General features: G+C 33.9%; 1 protein-coding gene across 5 annotated transcripts in view; it reads left to right on the plus strand.

Moving 5' to 3' along the window:
* The window catches only part of MIER1 (MIER1 transcriptional regulator), a 51,895-nt gene that overhangs the window by 12,113 nt on the left and 14,177 nt on the right, over nucleotides 1-25,605 (plus strand). For 4 of the 5 annotated variants that reach the window (XM_016208168.2, XM_087820506.1, XM_016208196.2 and 1 more), the window contains 6 exons: nucleotides 2,331-2,355; nucleotides 6,781-6,926; nucleotides 14,181-14,342; nucleotides 15,029-15,161; nucleotides 17,276-17,340; nucleotides 20,328-20,400. In XM_016208168.2, the coding sequence (XP_016063654.2) occupies nucleotides 2,331-2,355; nucleotides 6,781-6,926; nucleotides 14,181-14,342; nucleotides 15,029-15,161; nucleotides 17,276-17,340; nucleotides 20,328-20,400 (604 nt within the window). Of the gene's footprint in view, nucleotides 1-2,330; nucleotides 2,356-2,483; nucleotides 2,523-6,780; nucleotides 6,927-14,180; nucleotides 14,343-15,028; nucleotides 15,162-17,275; nucleotides 17,341-20,327; nucleotides 20,401-25,605 lie in introns of all 5 variants that reach the window. The other variant, XM_016208214.2, reaches the window with a different exon arrangement.

The following is a 25,605-nucleotide window of genomic DNA, read 5'->3' on the forward strand; positions in this document are numbered from 1 at the left end:
AGCATCAGTCAAGTCATGGTTTTTGAAACATTCCAGTATGTCTGACATAATATGATCATTAATGCTATCTTTTAACACTGGGTGTTCTACTTTATGCCAGCTGTACTTACAAATGCTACCGTCCTCGAGATATTTGGTATCTTAGTGAATGGAAAATATTTGTGGGCTTTTTTGTAACCTTAAAACCTTAAACTGGTAACTACCAATAAAATAACAATCAGTATGGTATTGGCATTTAGTGCTGTTTGAGGCCTTTTACAAACTAAAGTATACAGACACTATTCACAATTCAATGTCTCTGTTATTACCAGTATCTAACATCAATGAAAATGTACCAGTTATTCTTCAGTAGAATAACTTATTTTTAATCACAAAGCATTTTTAGCAGACTGTTAGATGGAATAATTATTGGAGTGTTCAAAAACAACTAAATGTTCAAAGAACATTTCTTTTAAGCTGCTCATTTGAAAGATGCTGGTTTTTCTTCTTTATGCCAAGCAAGCCTGTTTCAAACGTTTAGTAAAAACGAAAAACAGAGTTGTAAGGCTACTTTGTGGATAGTGAATCTGAGACCAGGTGAAGATAGTCATGAACATTGCTGTAGCCTTGGACCAAGGTTGTACTTAAACTTTGGAAATAAAGTATAATTACACAAAATAAAAGATTAATTTTTGAAAATATTGATTAAATTTGTATGGTGGTTAAATTCATTTTCAGCTGGAAATGGGTAGTTCTGCCTGAAAGATGTTAAGCAAACTAGAAACCCTTTTTATGGTTACATTATTCTATTCACTCACCCTACTCTTCAGCTTCCCATTAGAGGAACTGAATTAAAAAGTAACACTCGTTTGATTGTTGTGGCAGAGTAACTTAAATAAGGATGATGACACTTGAAAATATGTGTTACTAAATACTGTCAGTTTTTTGTTAGAATAAGACAATGCTATAGGCAAGAACCATTTTCTTGTAAGAATTAAAAGAAGAAAATAGGGCCCTTGAAAAAGTGTGCCTTAAAAGAACTGCGTCACCACATGGGATTTGGGCACTTACTACAGTAGCATAATGTGGACAGTTTTCAAAATGGAGTTCTAACACCTCATAAAAATGTGTTGGGCTTTTGAAGTATTGAGCACATTCTTCATTTCTATTTTGTTGTTGCCTTTCTGTACCATTATTTGGGAGAAAGAAGGAAAATACTAGAATATTCCCTATCTCTTCGATAGTGTTTTGGCCTTCTAGTGTCTCTTACTTCTATTGGGCATAAAATAGATAGCTCTGAATGAATAGATAAGGTTTTAATGATAAAGTTTATATCATTTGAAGCATCTTTTGAGTTTCTTACTGAATTTATCTTATAGAAGTTTATGTAGATGACTTTGTTATAATTTAATTAAGATAAAATATAGCCACAAACTCTCAAGTGGAGATATTACTAAAATAAGTTACTAACAATTTTATCTTCTAAGTTTTCCAACATGTATGTGATTAAATTTGAGAGGTGGAATGGTACAGTAGAAGGAGCATTATAATTTGGAGTCTTTGTGGTCTTCTATCAGATAACCTAACCTCTCTAGACTTAGCATGAAAGGTTGCTAATTTTGTCATAATTTACAAGTATGTTGTTTGTTAGTGAAGTTAACCTAATGTGCTGTTTGGTGCTTAAGTAATATTTTAATCTTTCCATCTGCTTCCTTGCAATATAATTTTTAGTTAAAATAATGTCTTAAATTGTTTCCGCCTCCATTCTCACACATATTTAAAAAATATATTTTTATTGATTTTTAGAGAGAGAGGGTGGGAAAGGAACATAGGCTGCCTCCTGCATGCCCCCTACCGGGAATCGAGCCAGCAACCTGGGCATGGGCCCTGACTGGGACTCAGTCGGCAGCCTTTTGGTACAATGGATGACACCCAACCGAGCCACACGGGCCAGGACTCACACATTTTAAGTTAGAGATCAGCTTTATAGCAAGCCTTGTACATAGTTTTCCTGTATTGATATGAGGGAATATTTCAGAAAGTTTCAAGATCTAAGTCACATCTCTTAAATTACATATGTTATGGGACCCATATTTGCCTTTAAAATCTGAATCAATTTCATATTACTGTCTTTGCTTCTAGATTCAGGAGTGTTTTTCAATTTCCCTATATGTTTAAATAAATACAACGTCAGAAAGGATTATACGGGAAGTTTTTGTTCGTCTTAGACAGTTCAGACATTAAAACTTAGGGTAGTTTTTGATGTCATATTAGCCATTGAATAATTCCTGTAATGTTTGTAAAGATGACTACACAAAAATGCTAATTTTTCTTCTTTTCTCCTCCCTTAGCCATCTGTTGAGTCTTCAAGTCCAGGTAAGTATTTTCTATATTTTTTATAATCTCTATTTGACTAATATTTGTCCTACTAGTTGCATAAAGGCTAGAGGAGTTAGACTATCATCTGACTTCCTTTTCTTTTGAACGCTTCTTTTCTCTGGGAAAAAAATGGATGAAATATTTGACTGCCCGTGAAAATACAGGTGAGGCTGCTCTGAGTTCAACCTCATGACTGTTTGTGGGCTCTCTTTTTTTTTTTTTTTTTGATGAATTTTCACATGTATTTCATAATAGTTTTTAATTGCTATTTGACTTGAAGTACATATGAAGTGTACTTTTAAAAAAGGAATTACTAACTGCTTAGAAATATGGCTTGTATAGGAAAGTCAAAGTATTTTATTTGAGAGAGAAATTATTAAACATTTAGTGAAGGAAGGAAAAATAAAATAAGGAAAATATTCAACAAATGAATATTTAATGTTGTAGGTTAAGGATGTTATTTTTATATTTCAATAGGATCAATTTTTATCCTGTGACCATATATCTTTGGATTTTTGTATTCAAATACAAGACAGATTAATTTTTTCCTAACTTATAAGTTGTTATCTTTGGGCCAAATCTGGGCGACAAATAAATGTGTTTTTGTTTGGCTAGTGTAGTGATCTTAAAAAATTTAAATATTTTATATAAAAATCTTGATTTAGGCTTCTCATGATCAATCAGAGGTTCCAGCTCCACTGGTACAGGATTTCTGTGTGGCAGCAATTGGTAGGAGCTAAATAGCAGTCAGCAAAGAATTTGGCACCAACCAGTTTTTCTAACTCAGTGTCCAGGGACTTTACTGAGAGGGAGTACTGCCTTCTGCAGTGAAATACTTGGATTAAGTGGCAGGGTAATATAGCTAAGAAGAGAGAGAGAGAGAGAAAGGGAGCTCTCTGAGGCCTTGTAATATTTTATTTGAAAACATCTCACATTTATTGAATATTTAGTTATGTATTATTGAATTTTCCAGATTATTGAAGCAGTTACTGTTCTGTGTTTTAAATTTTAGAAAGTTTGTAAAAATGCTTAACATGATATTTGGCTTTTTTTTTTAATAGAACAGTTCTTTTCATGAACATATATCATTGTACTCTGTATAGTATAAGGCATCAAGTAGGGTTGAACTAGCATACCTCCAGATTCCTTCTAAATGACTAGTATGCTAAATTCACAGTTGATTTTATCATATTTATTTCAACTTCCTGGTTTATAAATATGTTCTGGATGGTTGAGTCTGACCTCAGATAATACTAGATTACCATATCTTTTATAGGACATGCAGTTTTTCCTAATTTCTTTTTCTTTCAAACAGAAATCATTTTCATTGAAAAAATAGGTTGTAGTTGGTTTTTGTTACTGTTGTGACATTGTCGATAGACTGAGTTTTAGATATTGTTCTGTGAAGTTTTGAGACATTCATCAGGTAATACATAGGGACATAAAATAATGAACGACTTTCTGAGTTTCCATTGCATTTGAATTAGTCCAGGCTGAACTGGAAGTATACAGCAGCTTAAAGAATGTAAATGTCTTTGGTGCTCTTTACTACTTGCTGAATGCTTATACAAACAGATTGAATCTTTGGGTGTTTTTTGTTTAGATTTTTTAATTGTTTTAGACTAGGGAAGATCTTTTAAGATAGATAGTGCTTCTGCCCAAAGGAATATTTATTCTTATAAATAATACTAACTACATAAGTTGGAGAAAATTAGGATAGAGGCTTCATTTAAAAAAGTGTTTGGCTCACTGGTGAAAGGCTGTGTCCTGTGTAACATCTGCACTTTGGAATTCATTCTAGTAATAATAGTCACATGACTCAGGTTAAGTGGTTTGTCTATAGACTCCACCAAATAAACTAATGTGGAGGCATAATACAAGGTTTAACCTGTAAGACTAGTAGCCATTAGAGGCGGGGATTTAGGGAGGGGAGGTAATAAAATAATTTAATGAGTGCACATGATATAAACTGAATTTATCTTTTGAATGTTTGAAATAATGTAAGGTACCTTTTAGTAATTTTGCAGTAGAATGTAATTTTATGACAAAGCACTGACTGATATTGGCTGTAACTCTGAAATATAATATTTATTTACACAAAGCATCAGACTCCCTACCCCTAATAATTTACTTTTGAGACTTTTTTTCCTATGAGACAGCCTAACAATGGGCCTTAGTAAAAGGAATAGGATGGTTATTTTGTCCCAAACAACAAGGTAAAAAGAAGTCAAACAAAGAAGTCACATGAAGGCAAGAAAAAATTGAAAGTTTATAAGAAACAATACAGTGTATATGTGGGGAAAGGAATTAGAGTGAGAAGGGAGAACAGGTTTACCCAAACTATTCCGTGTCGGGAGGGAAGTGGCAGGGCCTTAAATGTAATTGGCTTTAAGTGTAATGACAAAAAATGAGGGACTTCAGGGAAGTCGTATAATACTCGTGATTTGGTCTGTATACTCATGTGAGTCCGATTTTCTTTTTTTTTCTTAAGTTGGTAAAGGAGGGTAAGTTGTTAGTAATTAAGCATAGTTATTGTGACAATATTTGCATCTAATAGGAATTATATTAGGATAGTAGTATTCACAGGGGTTGTGTGAGGCTTTTTAGTATCTTTCTGTGTATAGGGGAGAAGAAAAGTATAGTATCATCTATAGGAATACATAATTATTGACTGAGTGTCCTAGAAGATTGATTGCTAGGTGAACTGAAAGTTTTCGGAGTGTTTTCCATTAAAAACTCAGAAGGGATAATGATTGGGACCAAAAAGCTATGACTAAATTAGTGATTCTCAAACTGCAAGTCCCTCAACCAGTACTAAAATGCCATATTTTTCTTAATTTTCAAAAGAAATTAAGGTAATATGCTTTTCTAAGTGTTTTTATTTTGTAAATCATTCTAAAACTTTGATAATTTGTTAATTCTTCTGTACTGTACTGTAGGATGAGACCTGATTTAGCAGTTTCGTGTTTAGTTATTTTATGTTTAAAGTCAATATTTTATTATGTTCTTCAGAGAGTACAATGGCTTCTAAGTGTTTTGCTTTCTGACCTGGCTTGATATTCACTTATAGTAAGCATAGGCTCTCTTCAGGTATTCTTTGAGGCAGGATACCTACTGTTTCTGAGGCTGAGACTTACAGGAGGCTTGGAGTGCATTAAAAGCACAGGCTTTGGAATTAGCAGGCCCAGGATTCAAATTCCATCCTTGCCACCTACAGGCTCTATGAGTTTAAACAAGCTTCTTAACTCTCTGAGCCTTAAGTTTTTCTTTTTGTTTTTGATAGGATTGTTTGAAGATTAAATGAAATAATGTATGTGAAGTGCTTGAACATAGTATTTGGCACATAGTAAGCACTCCAAAAATGGTTCTTACTCTAAAAATTGTGGGACGTGACAAGAACCCAGAGTCTTCTGCATTTCCTTATCCCCAATAGTCTGTATTTCAACAAACCAGCGTCTGTATCGCTTTGTTTTACTTATTGGTTCTTTAACTGGAGTGAAATGGAAGGGTAGGTGCATCTATAAATACAACCTTTAACAGTTTAAACTTAAATTGATTTTTTTAATGTTAAATAACTTATTTGTTTATTAGTGAACAATGCTTTTGCAAACTTAAGTCCATGTTTGACAATAGCCAGATGTGGGGATGGTTTACAGAATATGTATGCCATCTACTATTACAAGGCTTGACCTATTGAGTACAGCAATATTCTCCAGACACCAGGCTAAAAATAGATTTAGCTTAACCTACTAGGTTATTTTTAATGCCTTTCATAAGAGTTTTGTATGTAATGTTAGTACATTTTGCTTTTATATTTTATCTTTGAGTTATTTCATATAAAATCATCTAAGTAAGTTAAGGACAGTTACCTACTTATTGGAATAAATTTTCATGGAAGTGCTAATAGAAGAATAACATTTGAGTGCAGCTTTATTTTCATTAGACTATATATTCAGATGGCTACATATTTTACATGCCTATGTATTCTCAGGAACCGTAGGGGTTCATACTTGTTGGGTCTATTAAATACCAATCAAATGATCAAGAATTGTGAACTTTCCCACACAAAAGATCACTTTTTGATATGACCATTTATTTTTTACAACTCAGGTTTCGTGTTTAGAAGATTACAATATTTTTCAAATGCTGTACATACTTTTTAAAATTTATACCCTCCTACCCCCCCAGTTCTAACTGTGTATAAAGATGAGACAAGGCAAAAAAGAATTCCTTAAATTCCTTACAGAAGATTTGGCGGGGGTTGGGGGAGGTATGAGTAAGGACAAGAATTTCAGAAAACAAATATTTGCTGTGCATAGCTTTTCTTTGACTTATATCAGCTTCAGATAACATACATTATATTAATATTTATAGGATAAACTTAATTTGATTTACTAAACTTTTAAAATTATTCTTTTCCAGGAGGTTCAGCAACATCAGATGACCATGAATTTGATCCATCAGCTGACATGTTGGTTCATGATTTTGATGATGAACGAACATTAGAAGAAGAAGAAATGATGGAAGGAGAAACAAACTTCAGTTCTGAAATAGAGGATCTTGCAAGGGTAAATAACAGTAAGAACTAGAGGATGAAGCATTGATAACTTTTTTGTGGAGAGGGTAAATGCTTGAAATTTTGGTTCTCTACCTATGTTTTGAGAGAAAAGGGATATTATATACACTTGATACTGAAAAATTCTATGTGGTCATAGGTGGGATGTTTAAAGTTTGAAATGAAAAGCTTTTTTTTTTTTTTAAATATATCGTTATTGATTTCAGAGAGAGGAAAGGAGAGGGGGAGAGAGAGAGATAGAAACATCAATGATGAGAGAGTCATTGATCGAGCCCACAACCCAGGCATGTGCCCTGACCGGGAATCGAATCCCGATCGCCTGGATCCTAGGTCGATGCTCAACCGCTGAACCATGCCTTGCTAGGCTGAAAAGCTTTTTTTGAAGAAGTAACTTTATTATGTAAAATAGAATTCAAGTACTTACTTTGTAAAACATCACAGTTATTGGGTCAAAAATGGGCTGTAAAAGGATCCTAAATTCCTTCTTACACACCTCCTGTCCTCTCCCAGTTACTGCGCCTTTTATTTTTACTCCCCTCATAGCCAAAATTTAAGAGTTGTCATCTCCTTCCTCATTTCTCATTTATTCCATAAAGTGCTGTAGTTTGTCTCTGCCCCTTCCTGTTTTTTTTTTGTTTGTTTTTTTGTTTTTAAATATATCTTTATTGATTTCAGAGAGATGACAGGAGGGGAGGGAGAGAGAGAAACATCAATGATGAGAGAGAGTAATTGATCGAGCCTGCAACCTAGGCATGTGCCCTGACCGGGAATCAAACCCTGATCACCTGGATCCTAGGTCCACACTCAGCCGCTGAGCCATGCCCGGCCGGGCTCTGCCCCTTCCTGTTAAGATGACCAATGATTTTATTATCATATCCATCAGTCGGTTTTCTCTATTGCCAGTGGTGATTGACCCAACTTACCACTCCCTTCTTTACTTGAATTCTGGAGTACCCCACTGTCCAGTTTTTCCTGTCCACTTGTTCTTATTCATTATCCTCTGTAGACTCATCTTCCTTTACCCAGGGTTTAAATTTGGAATTTCTCAATTCTTAGTTCTGGACTTTTTCTTCTGACTCTAGAACATTGCTTCTCAAAATGTAATATGAGAGTCAGCTGCTTCAGAATCACTCTTGGACTTACTAAGAAATGCAGGTTCCTTTGCCTCTCCCCAGGCATACTGAGGCAGAATCTCATGGGGGTTAGGGAGTCGGTGCGTGGGGCTCAAATCTGTATCTTCATTAAGTATGCACATCACATTTGAAAATTGGTAAACTATTAGGTGGTCTGATCTAATCTTTTCTCATGGTGTCTGTAAGCTCAGTATCTTAGTTCATTTTTTCTAGCACTATTGTATTCTCTGCTCCAGTTTTGTTTATCTAACCACCTGTTTGACATTTCTGCTTGGATATCTCAATAGACATCTTTAAGTTTTAAATGTTCAAAACAGAACTATTAATTGATGTTCTTCATCTCTACCTGTTCCTTCCCTGTCTTTCACTTCAGTAAAAAATGGTACTACTATTTACGTTGTTACCTAAGTCAGAAACCAAGGAGTCATCTTCCTTTATTCTAAATAAGTCTATTTCTGTTTACAGAAGTATCTCTTATCACCCGGCTGGCGTGGCTCAGTGGTTGAGTATTGACCTATATGATCCAGGAGATGGTGGTTCAGTTCCAGGTCAGGGCACATGCCCTGGTTGCAGGCTCGATCCCCAGGCTCTGTGGTATACCACCATCATATATGTGGTGCATCATTTACAAAATATCATGACTGTAGTTATGAAAACTTCAGGAATAGTTTAAAAAGCGCATGAAGAAACTGGAGTCAGAACTATAGAAGAGGCTGGAAAGTCATTCAAAACGCAGATAATTTGCTTGGATAACTCAGAACCTAGGTGAACGTCAGAGGAAACAAATGATTTAATAATCACAGTCATTTCATATATTCATGAAATGTAAAGGCAGTTATTTTCAGTTATTTGCCTGTATATACACACAGATTTCTATCATTTTAGATATAGTTTCCTGTTTCTGAATAATACATCCATGGGATAAAAGAAGGAAAATCTTGTATTTTCTGTCTTTTCACATTCTACATTACGCAAGTAATTAACTACTCGAGGACATAATTAAGTACAGGTTATAATAGATTATGAGATGGAATGATTGTTGTTTTCTGTTTCAGAAAATGGGCTATTACATTTAATTAGCATAAAGTTACTAATAGGCTTTGCTGAAATTTTGGGCATGTGATTGTCTTTTCATTTTTTCTTTATTTTACCTCCTTCCCCATTCTGTAACAGCTGCTCAAAATTTGCTTTCAAACGACTGTTCCTTAGGAAATAGTAATTAAAATAGAATTATTTATAGAGGACATAGAAAGGAAGAGAAAGACAAGGGAACCAGTCTTTCATCATTATTTTCAACAAGACAGTCTTAAACCTTTTCAGATACTTCTAACTTTTCCCAGACTAACTAAGTAAGGCTTAGGTTTATGTAGCACACAATCACCAGTGTCTTCATCAGTAACCTATAGCGAAGCTAGTTCAGGGCCAGTGTGTTGGATTTACTGTAGTTATAAAATCTTCAGGTATGAACCAGACCAAACTGGTTTTTGTTTTTATTTTAAAAGTAAGCAAGATTTTATCTTTACTTGCTTTTATAGAAGCTAAACATATAGTTAGTTATTCCATGGATTGCAAAGTGTTTTTACCTAGCACTTTTGTTGCGTGAAATGGACTTTTGATATAATTGTGGCAGGATTCTGACAGTTGATTCATTCACGAGTAATCAGTAACTGCATAGCTTGTGGTTTTCAGTTCATTTCATTTAAATTCTAAAATTTTAAGTGAAAACTAGCTTTTCATAGAGGAAGCTTTGATATGTATTGTTATGGTTGCTTGCATGAAGCTTACCAATGTAAAAGGTAATTATATAAGTTCAACATTTAAATGTTTTAATAGAATTAGATATACAGGTTAGAATTTACTGTGGTGATCTTAATAGGGATGTTGGAATCATTTCTATAGTAAATAGACTTTTGTTGGCTAGAAATAGCAATATGCAGATTTAATCCTGTTTTTCAAATGCACTCTTAAAACTCATAGTTTCACAGGGTAAAGTCTGGACCTCAAGGACTCAAGTGCCACCAAAACATGCTTTTTGTTTCTGCTTTTCTATATGGTGATGTCCTTTTTCAGGCCAGCTTTCTTCATACATTGTCAGTTCCCAGGTCTCCCAGATTTACTGCTTGAGATAGTCTGTGTTTCTTTAATTGCTATTGATAAAAACCTAGAAACAAACTGTAGCCACACTTGGGTCACGTGCCCATTCCAAACCTGTGGTTAGGGAATGCAGTAATTTCAGTTGGGTCAGGTGCTGTGTGATCTAGGGGAGGCTTTCAATCATAATACATGCTTGGAATGGAGAAAAGAATATTCCTGGAAAAAGAGTATAAAAGTAGATTGGGAGTGGACAACAAAAAATGATTCTTACATGATACTTACTAAATCTTTAAGTATTTCAGTTAGCACATAGTAGGAACACTGTTATTTGAATTTGAAAGTGAGGATTCCTCAGCAAAATTGATGTTGGTTTTTATTATAGTTTTAGCCCAGTGTTTGCTATAAGATCTTAATTTTATACTCTAGATCAAGTAGGATACTTTTCATATTACTGTCAAACTCTAGATGTTGTATTCCACAGTGGGCCATGACTGTTGCTTAATAACTTATTGCTGCTGACTGTTGCTTACTAAATTGATATTGGGTGACAGAGGTTAAGAAAAAAGTTAATATCTAAACAGAAGCACAATACCACTATATACTTTGTTTTTATATTAAGCAAGCATTTTCTTGATGGAATAGGCAAGGATTCCTTTGCTTATACATGATAGAACCCACCTAAAACTAACTTTGAGAATAAACGTTTTAGATGTATATTAGAACTTCTTTAGAAGTTTATTGTTTTTATTATTTTTTAGAAGTCATATGAATGTGTATCTGGGTCCAAGGAATGCCTAGAACCAGAGATTCACTGTCACTAGGACCTCTTGATCACTCTTAACCCATGGTTATAAATCCTGTTTATTTCTTCTGCAAGGCCTCTTAAGATTTTTCTTTACCACAACCACTCATTTAGGTTATGTTCTGATTATACTGCATGTGACTTAAAGCAGTGAATTCCAACTTAGCTTAGTCTCCCAGGCAAACTAAATCTCTCCCTGCCTATGTCCATCTTGAGCATTTGGTTGTATTTTCCCTAAGCCCTGCCATAGTGTCAATCACTGCTCAACAGCTACTCTCAAACTGAATCAAAAGTAGAATGTGACAGATTTTTTCGAAACTAAATAAAATAGAGAAAATAGTTTAAAATGCCAGCCCTAACTTTCTGTTTTTAGTTATTACAGATATCCTCTACTCTAATCACGGTAACCTATTCATTATTGTTTCTATACTTGTGTAGTTTTTTCTGACTTGATTCACGTTTTTCTGTTTGCAAGTTCTATTACTATTTTTCAAGTTAAAGCAGTTCTCCAAATGCACTGTGATCAGCCACTTTTGACTCTCACTTGTCTGCCTAGTCAATATTGGAAGTGTTGGTAAAATTTTCTTTGAGAAATAAAGTTTTATAAAGTGAGTCACACTTCTCAAATATGTATCCAAGAGGGGAAAATATTAACCTAACCATGGATGTCAGACATTCCACATTCTTGATAGTGATTTAAAAAATAAAAATTTCTTTCCATGCAGTTAGTATGATACCAATTCTTTTGACACATAACTGAGCTAGATGCCAGATATCAGTGACAAGGTTTATTAAAGGTAACGATCAAGCTTTATTACCGCCCACTGGAAATGCTGATTTGTAGGTATTTTATCATAGAACTATGAGATAAGTGGTTCTTAATCTGATCTCATCAGATACTGATGCCAGCAGCATCAGTATCACCTGGCACTTATTTTTAAAAATGCGTATACTCAGGCCCCACTTCATATTTATAAGATCAGAAACTATAGGGTGAGACTCAACAGTCTGTTTTAATAGACTCTCGAGGTGATTCTTTTGCCTTTGGGTAAGACAGACCACAGGGTAGAGAGCCTGAGGACATTTCTTTGGTAACCTGCCTGTTTTGTGTTATCTCTCAAAGTATCAGTTAACTCAGTTGTTAAAAAGTTATTAGGATAGTTTTAAAGATGAAATCAAATGAAACAAGCTCTTCATGAATTCTTAAGGTCCATGTAAATGTCAGTTGCAAACTTATACTAAAGTGTTTTTCCTTGTTTTGCCCTTACTCGTACCAGTGACTTCAGTGACTTGTTCATAGTAGTGACTTCAGTTGTTAAACCTGCTTCTAATTTGTGGTGCAGAATGAGTTTATGGAAAGTATGAGCTGGGATTAGGAGGTCTAGGTATTGTAATAAAGTCTCTGTCAGTGCATGATGTTTCTCTTTGCTTGGTTTTCTGAATATTTATAAATAAAAAAAAAGCATTCCTATCTGGTACTTTTAAAGATCTAATAAGATTGTGTAATATTCTCACTGTGCTTTTATTTCTCTCCTTGAAATGCCTGGCACATAGAAGATACTTTATGGCAGCTTTTTGTTATTATTGTGTATAAAACCAATCTCTTATCTTCTCTTATTCTACTTTTTTCTTAGTTTCGGAATTCTGTTTTACTTCTCAAATCTTGGCTCCTAATTCCCAAATTTCTGTATCTTGTACCAGATCCTTGGTACATGGACCAGATATCTGCATGGACTAGATCCTTCAACACCTCAAACACTGTGCTATTTACACTTTGAGAATCACAATATAAGATATCAGTTAAGTGTATACCAGCTGGTCATTCAGCTTGGTTGTTATACCTTGCCTGACATAGTTGCCACTTTTCAGGCTGTGGCTACAGTAGGTCATTAGCCAGGGATTTTAGAATCGATTTCTCTTTCAGAAACAGATTCTCAAACTGACTTTTAATTAGAACATTGATTTATAATGTGAAGTAGAAGTGTTAAAACAACATTCTCTTCCTATTTTTATAAGAAAGGTTTTAAAAATTGTAATAGTTGCTTCTTGCACACGAATTCTGAGTGATGGGAGTTAATTATATGATCTACGTGATTAGTGTCATTGGGTTATATCATCTAGTTTGATGTACCCATCTCTACCGCAACAATATATTTAACATGGGCGAGATTTATTTCTGCCCATGAATAAAACTACAAGACTGCTGGAGAAATACACAACATGTTTTGTTTCATGATTACCCTTTTGCTAGTTTCTAAACTGACTCTTTCTGTTAAGGGTTTCGTGTGTGCTTGTGTGTAACACGTTCAGGTGATTGGGTTAAGTATTTTTAGAATCAAAATTTTGTCATGTTTCCCTGACAGTTCATATCAGTAATCATATTGATTACTGATTAGAGTGAGTACCTTCTGCAGGAAGCCGATTTCATTTTACTATCACATGGATATTTCTTCATTTCTCACCCTCAGGGTATGTTTTTGTGGGATTTGGGGGAGATCCCTGGCTGAGGCAGCATGGTATACTGATAAGGGTATGGACTTCTGGAATTAGACTTGAAATCTGGCTACGCTAGTTGTAACTTATATGACTTTTTTGGAGAAATGGCTTAATCTGTCAGCCTCAGTTTTCTTATCTATAAAATGGAGATAATATAACAATTTTATAAGGTAAATAGTAGGGATTGCATGAGATGGTTTTATATGTAATTATAGATTACCCTAGAAAAGAATATATGGCTAATGCAGTTCAGTATCATTCCTGTACTATATCATTGCTGTTTTCTTTTAATGTATTTGGCTGGGTGGGCTGTGAACTTCATCTCCCTTTCTGGATATATTAGTTTACAGTCTGTTTATTTTCTAATTATTCTATTTTCCCACTTCCATATATGGCTCCTAAGTGTGAGCATCCATACATGGTATTAACTGATGGTGTACATTAACTGAATTGATTGCACACAAAAATAGTTGTAAATCAATGTCCCTGTTTGTTATACTTAAATATTTTGTTGTGAACAATTTTAATTGGTCAGTCTCTTAAAAAATTCTTAAAAGACTAGAATTTTCTTAGCTTTCAGAATTATTTTCAGTTTCACTTTTTGTGATTTGAGAATTACTGATACAGATTTAAGAACATTCTTCTGTATGGAATGAATACAAATTTGTGAATATGAAATATTACTTGTTCAGAAATTAACTTTTTATTTTGGTCTATTTAGGAAGGCGACATGCCAATTCATGAACTTCTTAGCCTTTATGGTTATGATAGTACTAGCCGACTACCTGAAGAAGATGAGGAAGAGGAGGAAGAGGAAGAAGAAGGTGAAGATGATGAAGATGCTGATAATGATGATAATAGTGGCTGTAGTGGAGAAAATAAAGTAAGCTTATACGCAAATTTTTAAGATTGTAGTCTTTATTGTCAGTTTTAATTTTTGAATACAGTCATTTTGACTACTTATTTTTATAATCTGTCTTCTTTCTGATTTTAGAAGTAATACATTTAAATATTAAAATTTAAGATATAGAAATACACTATAAAAATTAGAAGTCCCCTGTTATCCATTCCTAAGGGGTAATAATTTCATCTGTGTTATTCAGATTTCTTTTCAATGCATATTCTAAATAAATTTGTACCAACTTCTAAAAAACACTATGTTTTTAAGTAATAAAGGCTAATTTGCAGTTCTGTTCATTTTTATTATTTGTTTTGAAATAATTTTAGATTTACAGAAGAGGTTCTGATGTTGTACAGAGACTTCCTATGTACTCTTCACCCAAAACTTTCCTTTATGTTGACATCTTACGTAACTATGGTATATTGATCAAAACTAAGAAATCAACACTGGTACCATACTATTTAATTAAACTATAGACAATTCAGATTTATCAGTTTTCCATTAATGTCCTTTCTCCTGTTCCAGGATTTGACCCAGGACACTATGCTACAGTCAGTGTATTTTAGTCTTCTGTTGTATTTGGAATATGGTGACCTTTTATCTCCCAGCAGGTTTTTTGGGGTGAGGAGGGGTTACATCTTAAAGGAATTTAATTTATGATTCCACAGGAAGAGAATATAAAGGATTCATCAGGTCAAGAGGATGAAACTCAGTCTTCCAATGATGATCCATCACAATCTGTTGCTTCTCAAGATGCGCAGGAAATAATCCGCCCACGTCGATGTAAATATTTTGATACAAGTAAGTGTCACTGGTTGCTATAGTTGGGGTATAATTTTTACTACCTAATATAGGGCCTAAAATTCTAGTATTGTTTTTACTGCTGTGTTTGAACTTACTCTGAAATCTCACTCAGCAGTAATGGGGTTTTGTTCTAGGTTATTAGTTTTGTAATGCTGGGCCCTGTTCATGAATATACTACAGTAATTATGTCACTATACTACTTGTTTTGAGTGTCTTCCTTTTTTTCTGTCCTGACCCTTTCTTAAATTTAGCTTGTTTCATGGTCATCTTTATTTCTCCTAGTCTTTTCCTCAGTTTTCATTTTCTACTTTCTTTGCCCTTACTTTTTTGAGATATATTCATAAGCCTTGCTTTCTCTAATCAGTGCCTCCTAGGTCTAAAGAAGTGGTTGACTCTTGAGATAAGAATATGTTATACATAGAAAGAATTCTCCTAATTTTTCTACAATTATGATCTAGTCAGAAATGACCAGTAGTCAGATCAGCATTTAATGTATCTATCTTGATTATTTGTATGCTCCATCTGCTCCACAGTGTTTCATTCTAAACAGTAATCTTTACTCTAGAAGTCAGCTCTTTGATAAGGAATCAACCATTACTGTCGTTTGTTTAAATTTTTGGTCTAAATTTCTGTACTTTAAAAGAAAGAACACTTAAAGAACAATAACTTCTCATGAAATGTAGTAATGTATTAACTGATTAACCATGTCTACTGCTTTGTATTTCTGTTACACATTTAGTTTAGAAGTGAATGTAGTACTGCTAATAATAATTTTACTGAGTTTTGATTCAAGATATGGGCCAGTTGAAAAGTGCATCAGTGCAAGAAGAGATTAGTTACTGAAATAATTGTGTTGATTTTGTTGTTGTTCCTCACCCGAGGATATTTTTTCCATTGATTTTTAGAGAGAGTGGAAGAAGAGAGAGAGGTCAGTCTATTGCCTCCTGCCCACACCCCAACCAGGGGTGGGGATTGAACCTGGAACCCAGGTACATGCCCTTGATGGGGAATCGAACCTTGAGACCCTTCTGTTTGCAAGACAACGCTCTAACCACTTAGCCACACCAGCCAGGGCAATAATTGTGTTAATTTTAAGTTTGGGGAAATGTAGTATTAATCACTTAGAGAGCAGATCCATTGACAAAGTGGGGTGCTAAGTAACTGCCTCTTGAAATAGTATTTAATCTGGTATTTCAGTTGTGATGTGTGCATGGAAGCTGTACATATACTGCCTAGCTTAGTTTCTCCATAAGAAGATTAATATCTTTTTTTTTTTTTTTTTTAACATATCTTTATTGATTTCAGAGAGAGGAAAGGAAGGGGGAGAGAGAGAGAGATAGAAACATCAGTGATGAGAGAGTCATTGATCGGCTGCCTAGCCCACAACCCAGGCATGTGCCCTGACCGGGAATCGAACCCCAATCTCCTGGATCCTAGGTTGATGCTCAACCGCTGAGCCATACCCGGCCAGGCAGAAGATTAATTTCTATATGTAATGTTACTCTGTTGAAATTTGTATGCCATTTTTTAGTTAAGATGCTGAGAATCTAATAGTTTTCAGATTTCCCACCCCTTTCTATAAATACATTCTTACTCCAAAATGTAAACACACAGCAGCTGATTTCCTGCTCTGAATAAAACAGAGGTTGGGGAGAATGGAGGGCTCCTCCCTTCACGTGTTTCCCCCCCAAAATGATGCTAAAAGTTCTCAGTGTTTCAAGCACTGTTTGGAAATGACTGTTTTGTCCAAATTCTCATTTTATAGGGAAGAAATTGAGATCATAGAGCTTATTCTGTCACCAGGCTGTTGATAGAAGAATTAGGTTTAGAAACATACTATTTTGATTATAAATTCTGTTCCCTGAAGTTGTTGTAGAATATCATTTCATGAGAATACAGTTGTCTAAGATAAGGATTGACCTAGAACGTTTATGGGCTTTTTTTTTTTAACCGATAGGGTATTATTTGATTAGAAATATCTTGGCCTAACTCTGGAAATACCTTTGGGCTTATTTAAATATTTTGATGATAAATGTAAGAATAAAATACAAATATACAATGTGGACAGGATAAGCAATCATTTTATAGTAGTATTGTCTTACTTATTCTAGATAGCGAAATAGAAGAAGAATCTGAAGAAGATGAAGATTATATTCCATCAGAAGACTGGAAAAAGGTAGGTAGAGCCATATTTTCCAAAAACTTAGATAAATTAATATTTAAAAAGCCAAGCGAAATTACTTTTTTACTAGCTACATATATGTTGATAATGTTGAGGTAAGCCCTTTTGTGACATGTAAATGTTGGGTAGATGTTCAGATTTCCCCTAGTACATTCAGGTGTTTATCTTTTTATGAAATAAAATAATGGTATAAAAAGAATTGTCCTTTGTTGAACAAACTGACACTCAAACCAAGATTAGAAATTCAAATTTCTGAACTAGTGCTGAATTAGACTTTGTTGCACTATAGAAAGTATCACGTGATTTTTTTTTTTTTTAATGTATATAATTGGAAAAACAATTGTGGAGGCCTTCTGGTATTTGTTAAGTAAATTCTGTTTAAAAATTTAGATTATAAAATTTTCTATCTTATATTGTTGATATTTACAGCTCCAAATATAATGTGTAAAGAGATGGATTTGAGCTTCTCTAAAACTGCATAATTAAATAAGTCGATTTCTAAAATGAATCTAAAGATAATATGTAAGTTTTAAATTACAGAATTGAAAAGGGACATCTGTAAGATTTTAAACAAAAATAAAATTTTGAAAAATTACAGAATTGTATAACATTGTTTAATCATACAATTAAATTGAATTAATTTTAAGCTGTTGCAGAACTGTTGACTTATGAATATGTATCAAAATGTCATGTAAAGTTGTTTAGAGCAAATCACTTATATAGAAGAAATGATGCTATACTTCTTAGATCACCTGGTTTTTCCCTTAAAAACTCTGTTGAGTGTTTTCTTGTTGTTTTTCCTACATTTGATTTTTAAATTTTGTGCATAAACAATCATTTCTTTGAACACAGACTAGCCCAGAACATCAAATTAAGTGGAATTTCTGCAGATAAGTCATGATTGTTTGATTATTTAGTTAATACTTTAGAGCTTTCCCTATGGTTTCTTGTTTTGTTTAAAGTTGTCTGGTCTGGGATGCTTGGGGCAAACTTAAAAATGAGCTGACCCCCTTGCTGATTAAAATAAGGGAACATTATATTTAGAGTTTTTAATTAAGAAGAATAAAGTATTCAGATGAATTTGGACTGGGCTACCCAGGATTTTGGGCTACAGCCAGAATTGATCTATTACAGGTTTCCAAAAAGGTGTTTAGAAGAGAGGGACATCTGTTTGAGATAGAATGGTAAGGGAAAGTTAGCCCAGTACAGTATCTGTTAATTAATTCGAGTGAGTGGTGAATGAGTGATGGGTCTGAAGACAGAACAAGGTTCACAGAAGTAACTATTTGTGTGACCTATTTGGGGAAATGGTTTTTGATCCAGTTTTTTTCTGGTTTTTATATCATGTAGAAATTAAAATGATAAAATCTAGAAACCTTGAGTCATCTTAAACTGTTATTTTCCGCCACACATTCAAGTTTATATAGCTTTTCTCCAACATAAATTAACCATTTTTGTATCTGGAGTGTTCAGTACAGTATTTAATTAGATGTTATTTTATTTTAATGAAGGGACAAAAAGCTCAGGAGGGAGAACAGGGGGGACGTGAAGTCTTTGCTGAGGAGTATTAAGTGCTTCCTCAGGAATAGTATATAAGAAAGCAGGCTATGGTAAATCCAGATTGTTTTATTTTAGTATGATTTTGTTGCAATAAAAAATTGTCTAGATTCAGAGATCTAAGGCTTGTAAGATAAAATTGAATTTTTATAGAAACAGGTAGAAGAAACAGCTTTGAAATCAAATCTGTGTTCAAGTTATAGCCCTAGAACTTACTAATAGCGTGTTCTTGAGGAAATAAATATTTTTGAGTTTCATCTCCTCACATAAAATATGAGAATAATAATTTCTAACATCAGTGAGGTGACAGTAGCTGTAGAGAGGGAGGAACTTTTTAAATCCTAATAGTTATTTAAACTTACTAGACCAAGATTTTTGTATCTTTCCTCCTTTAGTCTTCATTTTTAAAATGCAGTAAATTTATTCTTAACATTTAGCCACCAGACAAAAGAGAGTCTGTAATCTTGGATCCTGTGTGTTGTAAAATCTCATCTGTGGTGATTTCCAGTGTCTTTTTGAACAGCCAGTTTCCCCTAATTTGTGATTTGACTATATAAATATGATTACTAGATTTCCTAAAGTAAGATTTAATTATGTTTTGGGAGGTTTTTATTTTATATTGCTTTAATGAAAGGCACTTACCTGCTTATCCATTTGGTTTGGAGTTTCATATATTTGGTCTCTGCTGAGCTTTATGCAAACCCTTTTTATTGCTTTCTTTATCTTAAAAAGCTCTGGTTCTCAGACTTAAATGTGTGTCAGAATCACCTGGATATCTTGTTAAAACACTAATTGCTAAGTCCTATCCCCTGAGTTTCTGGTTCAGTAGGTCTGGTATAGAACCTGAGTATTTGCATGTCTATCAGTTTCCCAGGGACCATAGTTTAGAGTGTAGATACTATGAAAATATCTGAATTTGACTTCCTGTTTTTTAGTGTTGGAATGATCTTACTAATTGAATAGTAAGAATTCACTTTTTTATCTATATTTTGAAGTAAAGTTTGTATCCATTGTCTGTATTGCATTTCACCCCATTATTATTACTAATATTTTCATCCAATCATATCCAAGCTCCTATCTATTATTAACTCATTCATCCTCACAATACTTCTCTGAGGTAGTTAATTGTTGCATCTTTATTGTATGACACAGGAACCAGGAACAGTTTGCCCAAGAAGATGGTAATGCTAGAAAATGGATATCTGTTACTAGGTCTTCCTAATGTATTTTTAAATTTTTTTTATTGATTGATTTGAGAGAATATTGATTTGTTATTCCACTTATTGATGCATTCATTGGTTGATTCTTGTATGTGCCCTGACCAGGATCGAACCCGAAACTCTGGTGCATCAGGACGATGCTCCAAACCAATTGACCTACCTGGTCAGGGCCCTTACTAATGCTTTGTGTTATTTTTAAAATAGGAGATTATGGTGGGCTCCATGTTTCAAGCAGAGATTCCAGTTGGCATTTGTAGATACAAAGAAAATGAAAAAGGTGGGTTATTAGTAAAGTTAATAGCTGAATTTATGTTTTTGAAGTGATGAATGGTTGTTTTATAATGGGATAAGAACATGACAGTTTATGTTACCCCGTTGAATTTTGAAAGAGGGCCTGCATTATTTCTGTAAGAAGAAATATGTTTACTGTTTTTTTACTTTTGTTCACACAAGTCTAGTGAAAAAAGTGAATTCTTATTTTGGTATTAAGTGACTTAAAACATCCCAACTTTTTATTTCTTTTTTCTTCATATTTTAAATACTCTGAATATACCCTTTCATAGCCTGTATAATTTAGATTTTAAAAGTTATGTCAGTGGAAACTGTTGGACAGGTCTAAAAAAAACTTAATTGCTGTAGAAAGCAAATTTACTTCTGAAACTTAACATTACTTATTAAAATGTATTACTTTGATATTTGTGTATTTAAAATAATTTGGGAAACAACATATACTTGAAGTCTTTCAGGTTACTCACTTTAGGTGAGTTCTAGAAAGAATGTTGTGGGTGTATGTGTGTTTTCAATGAGTTCATGTGCAATGTGACATCACTCAGTGCTAGAAATCTTTCTTCATTTCTTTTATTTCAGTTTTCTCCACATTTCAGCTTACATATGCAGATCCTTTTGGAGTTGTAGATGTCTTTCGTTGTTTGTTTTCTTTTTAGCATCCCCTCCAGAAATTTACTTTATATTCTCAGTGTTCACCTGCTTTCAGGGCAAGCAGCAGATCAGAGGTAATTAAGGGAACACCACAGACTGGTAAATTCTAGTGACAGTAAAAATGTTTTAACACACCAGTAACTGCTTTCCACTCACTTTCAAGTTAATTCCTACAACACATAGGAACATTAAAAATATGAATATGGAGTGACCTAGTTACATAGAAAAGTTGTGCATATGTTTTGTTAATACATTGTAATCGTATGTAAAAATAAATGATTCATTAGCTTTTATATTGAATTTTTGAAATTGAATTTTCAACGTTATGCTTTACCTGTGTTATATAATGGTTAGTATATGTTCATTGAGTTTTTTCTCTCCAACTAAAGAACTGAAAGTTAGACATTTGTTCCATGTTATTAAATTTCTTTATTAAGCTCTATTACAAATTAATTTAAAATTGACTATGAAAGATAGTGCTTGTCTTTGAAATTTTGTATTTTGTCAATGGGAAGGAAAACTCAGTTTTATATGTGGCAAGTTAATGTTATGGCTAAAGATAGTTTAATTATCTCAGTGTGTTCTGTCTTTTTTATTTTAAAATTTTTTTGTCATATATCACAGTAAATAAGTGATCATAATCTCTAATTTTCAATTTTTCAATTTTGGTTTAGTATTTTTAGTTTTAACAATTTTAGAAAGGAATTTTTTTTTGCCTTTTTTTTTTTTTCAGACAAAGCAGTAATTCATGAAGCTTTCTCACTTTGAGAATTAAAGCCTATTATATTGTGTGAGGATCGGAGTAGATTTAGCAAGGTGATAACTGCCTTGGAGGGGGTCACTGTGGTATAGGACCTGTCCTCTGCTTTGTAGCTACAGGAATTGAAACTTTTGTTGTGATACCCAGAATTTGTTTTCACTTAAGGTACCCCATGCATACAAACCAAACAGATGCAAAACTTACGTAAACCACATTGTTAGAAATAAAGCTGTGAAAGGGACTGTGCTTGGTTAGTGCGATCTTTTCTTAGAAAAACAAGTATAGGATATTTTTCGTTGGTTTGGTGAGCACACATTCAAAAGGGAAAACATTTGGTTTGAGCGATTTTGATAAAAGTTCCATAAAACTAAGATATCCTGATATCTTCACTGTGGGAATTATTTGACAGGTGGATTAGGATTTTTTCATTGATACAAGGAAACCCTGTTACTGAGTATTTGGACAGACAGTGACAAATTTTTTCTCTGTGACATCTGATTTCTTTTTTACTAGGCTCTATGCAGATTATATATTCCTCATCAGTTATCACTCCTAATTCAAACAATTATATAAATAAGATTTATTTGTTACAGTCAATTCAAAGCATGTTCCTTTGAACCTATACCTATTCTAGTCACAAAACTTAAACTACACGTTAACATTGTCTTAAATTTTTGTAAATTATCATTTATTCTCAACACAGTATGTTATAATCATTTATTCATCTTTGTATCCTTAATACCTAGAGTGATCCTTGTCACATAAGCACTTAGTAAACATTTGGTGGCTGGTTATTAGGTGGGTGCAGAATGCTGTTAACACTACTGATACAGAGTCAGTAAACTTGGGTCAGTATCTAGGTATTTGACTTTGTACATATTTCTTAATTTTTTGCCCCTCATCTATAAAATAGCAACATTAGAGCATTTATTTACAGAGCCTGTTGTGAGGATTTATATAGGACATTTTTATGTGTAGCACTTAGCAGCATAGTGTCTGGCAAATAGTAAGTGCTCGATAAATGGCATTAATATTCAATAGATGATTAATTTTATCCATTATATTTAGGTTTTATTTAGATTTTTCAGAAAGCATCAGTTTGTGCTCTTTTGCTTGCAAGTGATTAAAACCCAGTTCAGTTTAGCTTCAACTAAAAAGAATTTACCTGATTGCTTTACTGGAAAGTTCTTTCTTTAAATATAACTAGATTCAGAGGTTCCTCTATCAGGTGTCCCTTCCCTCCTTCTCTCTTTTTTATTGTCAGACACGCTGAGATGGCTACTGGAAACTCCTGGCTTATACTTTACACTGTCCTTGTAGCTGGAGAACCAGCAAAAATAAGAACTTCCCCATCCCCCTTTACTCCAGCAAGAGTCTAAAGAGAGCCTCTGTTGACTCAGCTTGGGTCATATACCAGCCAGAAATAATTATGGTGACCAGAGAGATGAGTGAGTAATTTAGTTTGCCCTGGCTCCTTTATCTGCTCTTGGGGCTCCCGGGGGTGGTGTCAGCCCCACTCAGAGCGTATAGGAAGGGTTTAATTCTCCAAGATGATGAAAAACATGATTTTTCAAAGTTATGTATGTTTTATTTATGGACTAAACTGAGTAGACAGTGCAACTTTGTGGTCAGACTAAATAATTTGAGTGCTGGTAAACATTCTACAATCAAACCTCCCATTACTCCCACCACTAAGAATTATCTGGCCAAAGTGTCAGTAGTGCCAAGGTTGAAAACCCTGGACTAATTTAATTGAGAATTTAGATGGGCTACTTAGGAAAAAAGAAAGTCAAGATTCAGGCTATTCCCAGCCCAATTTTCATGCTTGCGTGTCATAAGTTTTAGAGTAAGTAAATGATTATTAGGAATTACAAAGCAGTGAATAGCAAAGGACCATGTAAATTGTTTCTAATGAGCACTTGACATCGATTCTTAAGTTACTGAAAACTGAACATGTGCATTTCTCTTAGTTAATAATACTGTCGAAACAGGCATTTTATTTAACTTTGCAGGTTTCTCTCACTATCCCAAAGTAGAGCGTTCCTATGAAACCTTTTGTAAGCCAAAATGGCACAAAGCCGAGAAGCAGTTACATTAGCCTTCTCCCCTTACTCGAGGGCACTACATTCTAGCACTACCCCCGCAGCAAAAGCAGTTGTACCAAATCCTATATATACTTTTACTTAATACATATATGTACTTATGATAAAGTTTAATTTATAAATTAGGCACAGTAGGAGATTAGCAGCAATACTAATAAAGTAGAACAATTACAGCAATATACTAATAAAAGTTTTGTGACTAGGGTCTGAAAATATCGTACCATACTGTACTCACCCGTGTGATAATGTGAGAGGATACAGTGCCTGTGTGATGGGATGAAGGGAGGTAAATTACGCAGAGCTCTTCAGACCACAGTTGACTGTGGGTGACTGAAACCACAGAGAACAAAAACGCTTATAAGGGGTAGCTACTGTACCATTAATTTATGGTACGCTTAAAATTTTTTGAGCATTCCCAGGTGCAAAAAATAACCTACCAAATCATACCAAATAACACATAAAACCTAAAAGAACATTATCATATAGTAAAAACAACAATGATATGAGGCTTCTCTGTTACCGTAGGACACATCTTGCCAAGGGATGCACAAAATAAATATAGATCAATACTATGGCAGCTTGATGCTGAAATGATGAATGTAGTATCCAGGGCAGAAGCCTGGGGGCGCCACTCAGGCACGCTGGCTCTGTAAAGGCTCACAGCAGAACAAATGCTGGACGCCATTGTCACTTTTTGCCTTTTTTCAATCAAGCGAAATTGTTTTCAGATATCTTTTGATTAGCAAAAACAGCTACTAACCTAGGCCTTTCATGAAAGTGAAGTTGTGTAACTGGAAAAACTCAAACGACTTAAAATTTATATCATTAATCATAGTATGACCTTTTAAGATCGGAAATTGCTATTGTAAGCCTCATTATTACAACATAATGCTGATTATGGATCACCATTCTCATCCTCATAATATAGTAATTAGAATTTTTACTTAGGCATTAAAAATGGAATAACACCAAAAAAAACACTGGAGGTTAATAAATGCACATTTATTCATTGGGAATTAATCTCTCAGGTTGCTTATGGTTTGGTTGTGGTTTCTCAGCTTTCTACATTAGTTACACAGATACAATAAACTTTGTTAAGTTCTTTCGTAACTCATTTGGCTTATCTGAGAAAAGCTTAGTTTGATTTAAAATGCCATAAAAAGCCCTTTCCCAGCTAACCTTTGATAATATAATAAATGAGCTATTGCCTTCTGAACTCTTTCACATATTTACAATCATGTAAATTATGTGTTCAGGTAATATAAGGTAAATATATTTGTGATTGCTTTTTAAATTTTCAGTATTTAGGCTTGGGAATTCATTTGGAATGAAATAGTTTCAGATGTTGTTACATTTCAGTGATTGTGATCTTTTAAAATCTAGCATGTTCCTGTCACTTTAATTATAACAAAGTATGTTTTTCTTTGTGTTACTAGTAAAGAGGGTTTTCCTGTCACGTATTTATAAGTGTTATTTCTCCTCAGTATCTTAGTGTGGAGTTCTTCTGGATTTCTCATCTCTTGGCATTTAGTCCTTTAGCAGTTGTGTTTCCTGGTTTATTTAGATCATAGTTGAAAGTCATTTTATTTAGAGTGTCAACTTCACTGGAAAATAATTTGGTCTATTTCTGGAAAGGCAACATGGTTTATTCTCTGTGAAAATGCTAATTGTTCTCACAGCA

The sequence above is a fragment of the Miniopterus natalensis genome, chromosome 9, assembly GCF_054644295.1.
Source record: "Miniopterus natalensis isolate mMinNat1 chromosome 9, mMinNat1.hap1, whole genome shotgun sequence".
NCBI lineage: Eukaryota > Metazoa > Chordata > Mammalia > Chiroptera > Miniopteridae > Miniopterus > Miniopterus natalensis.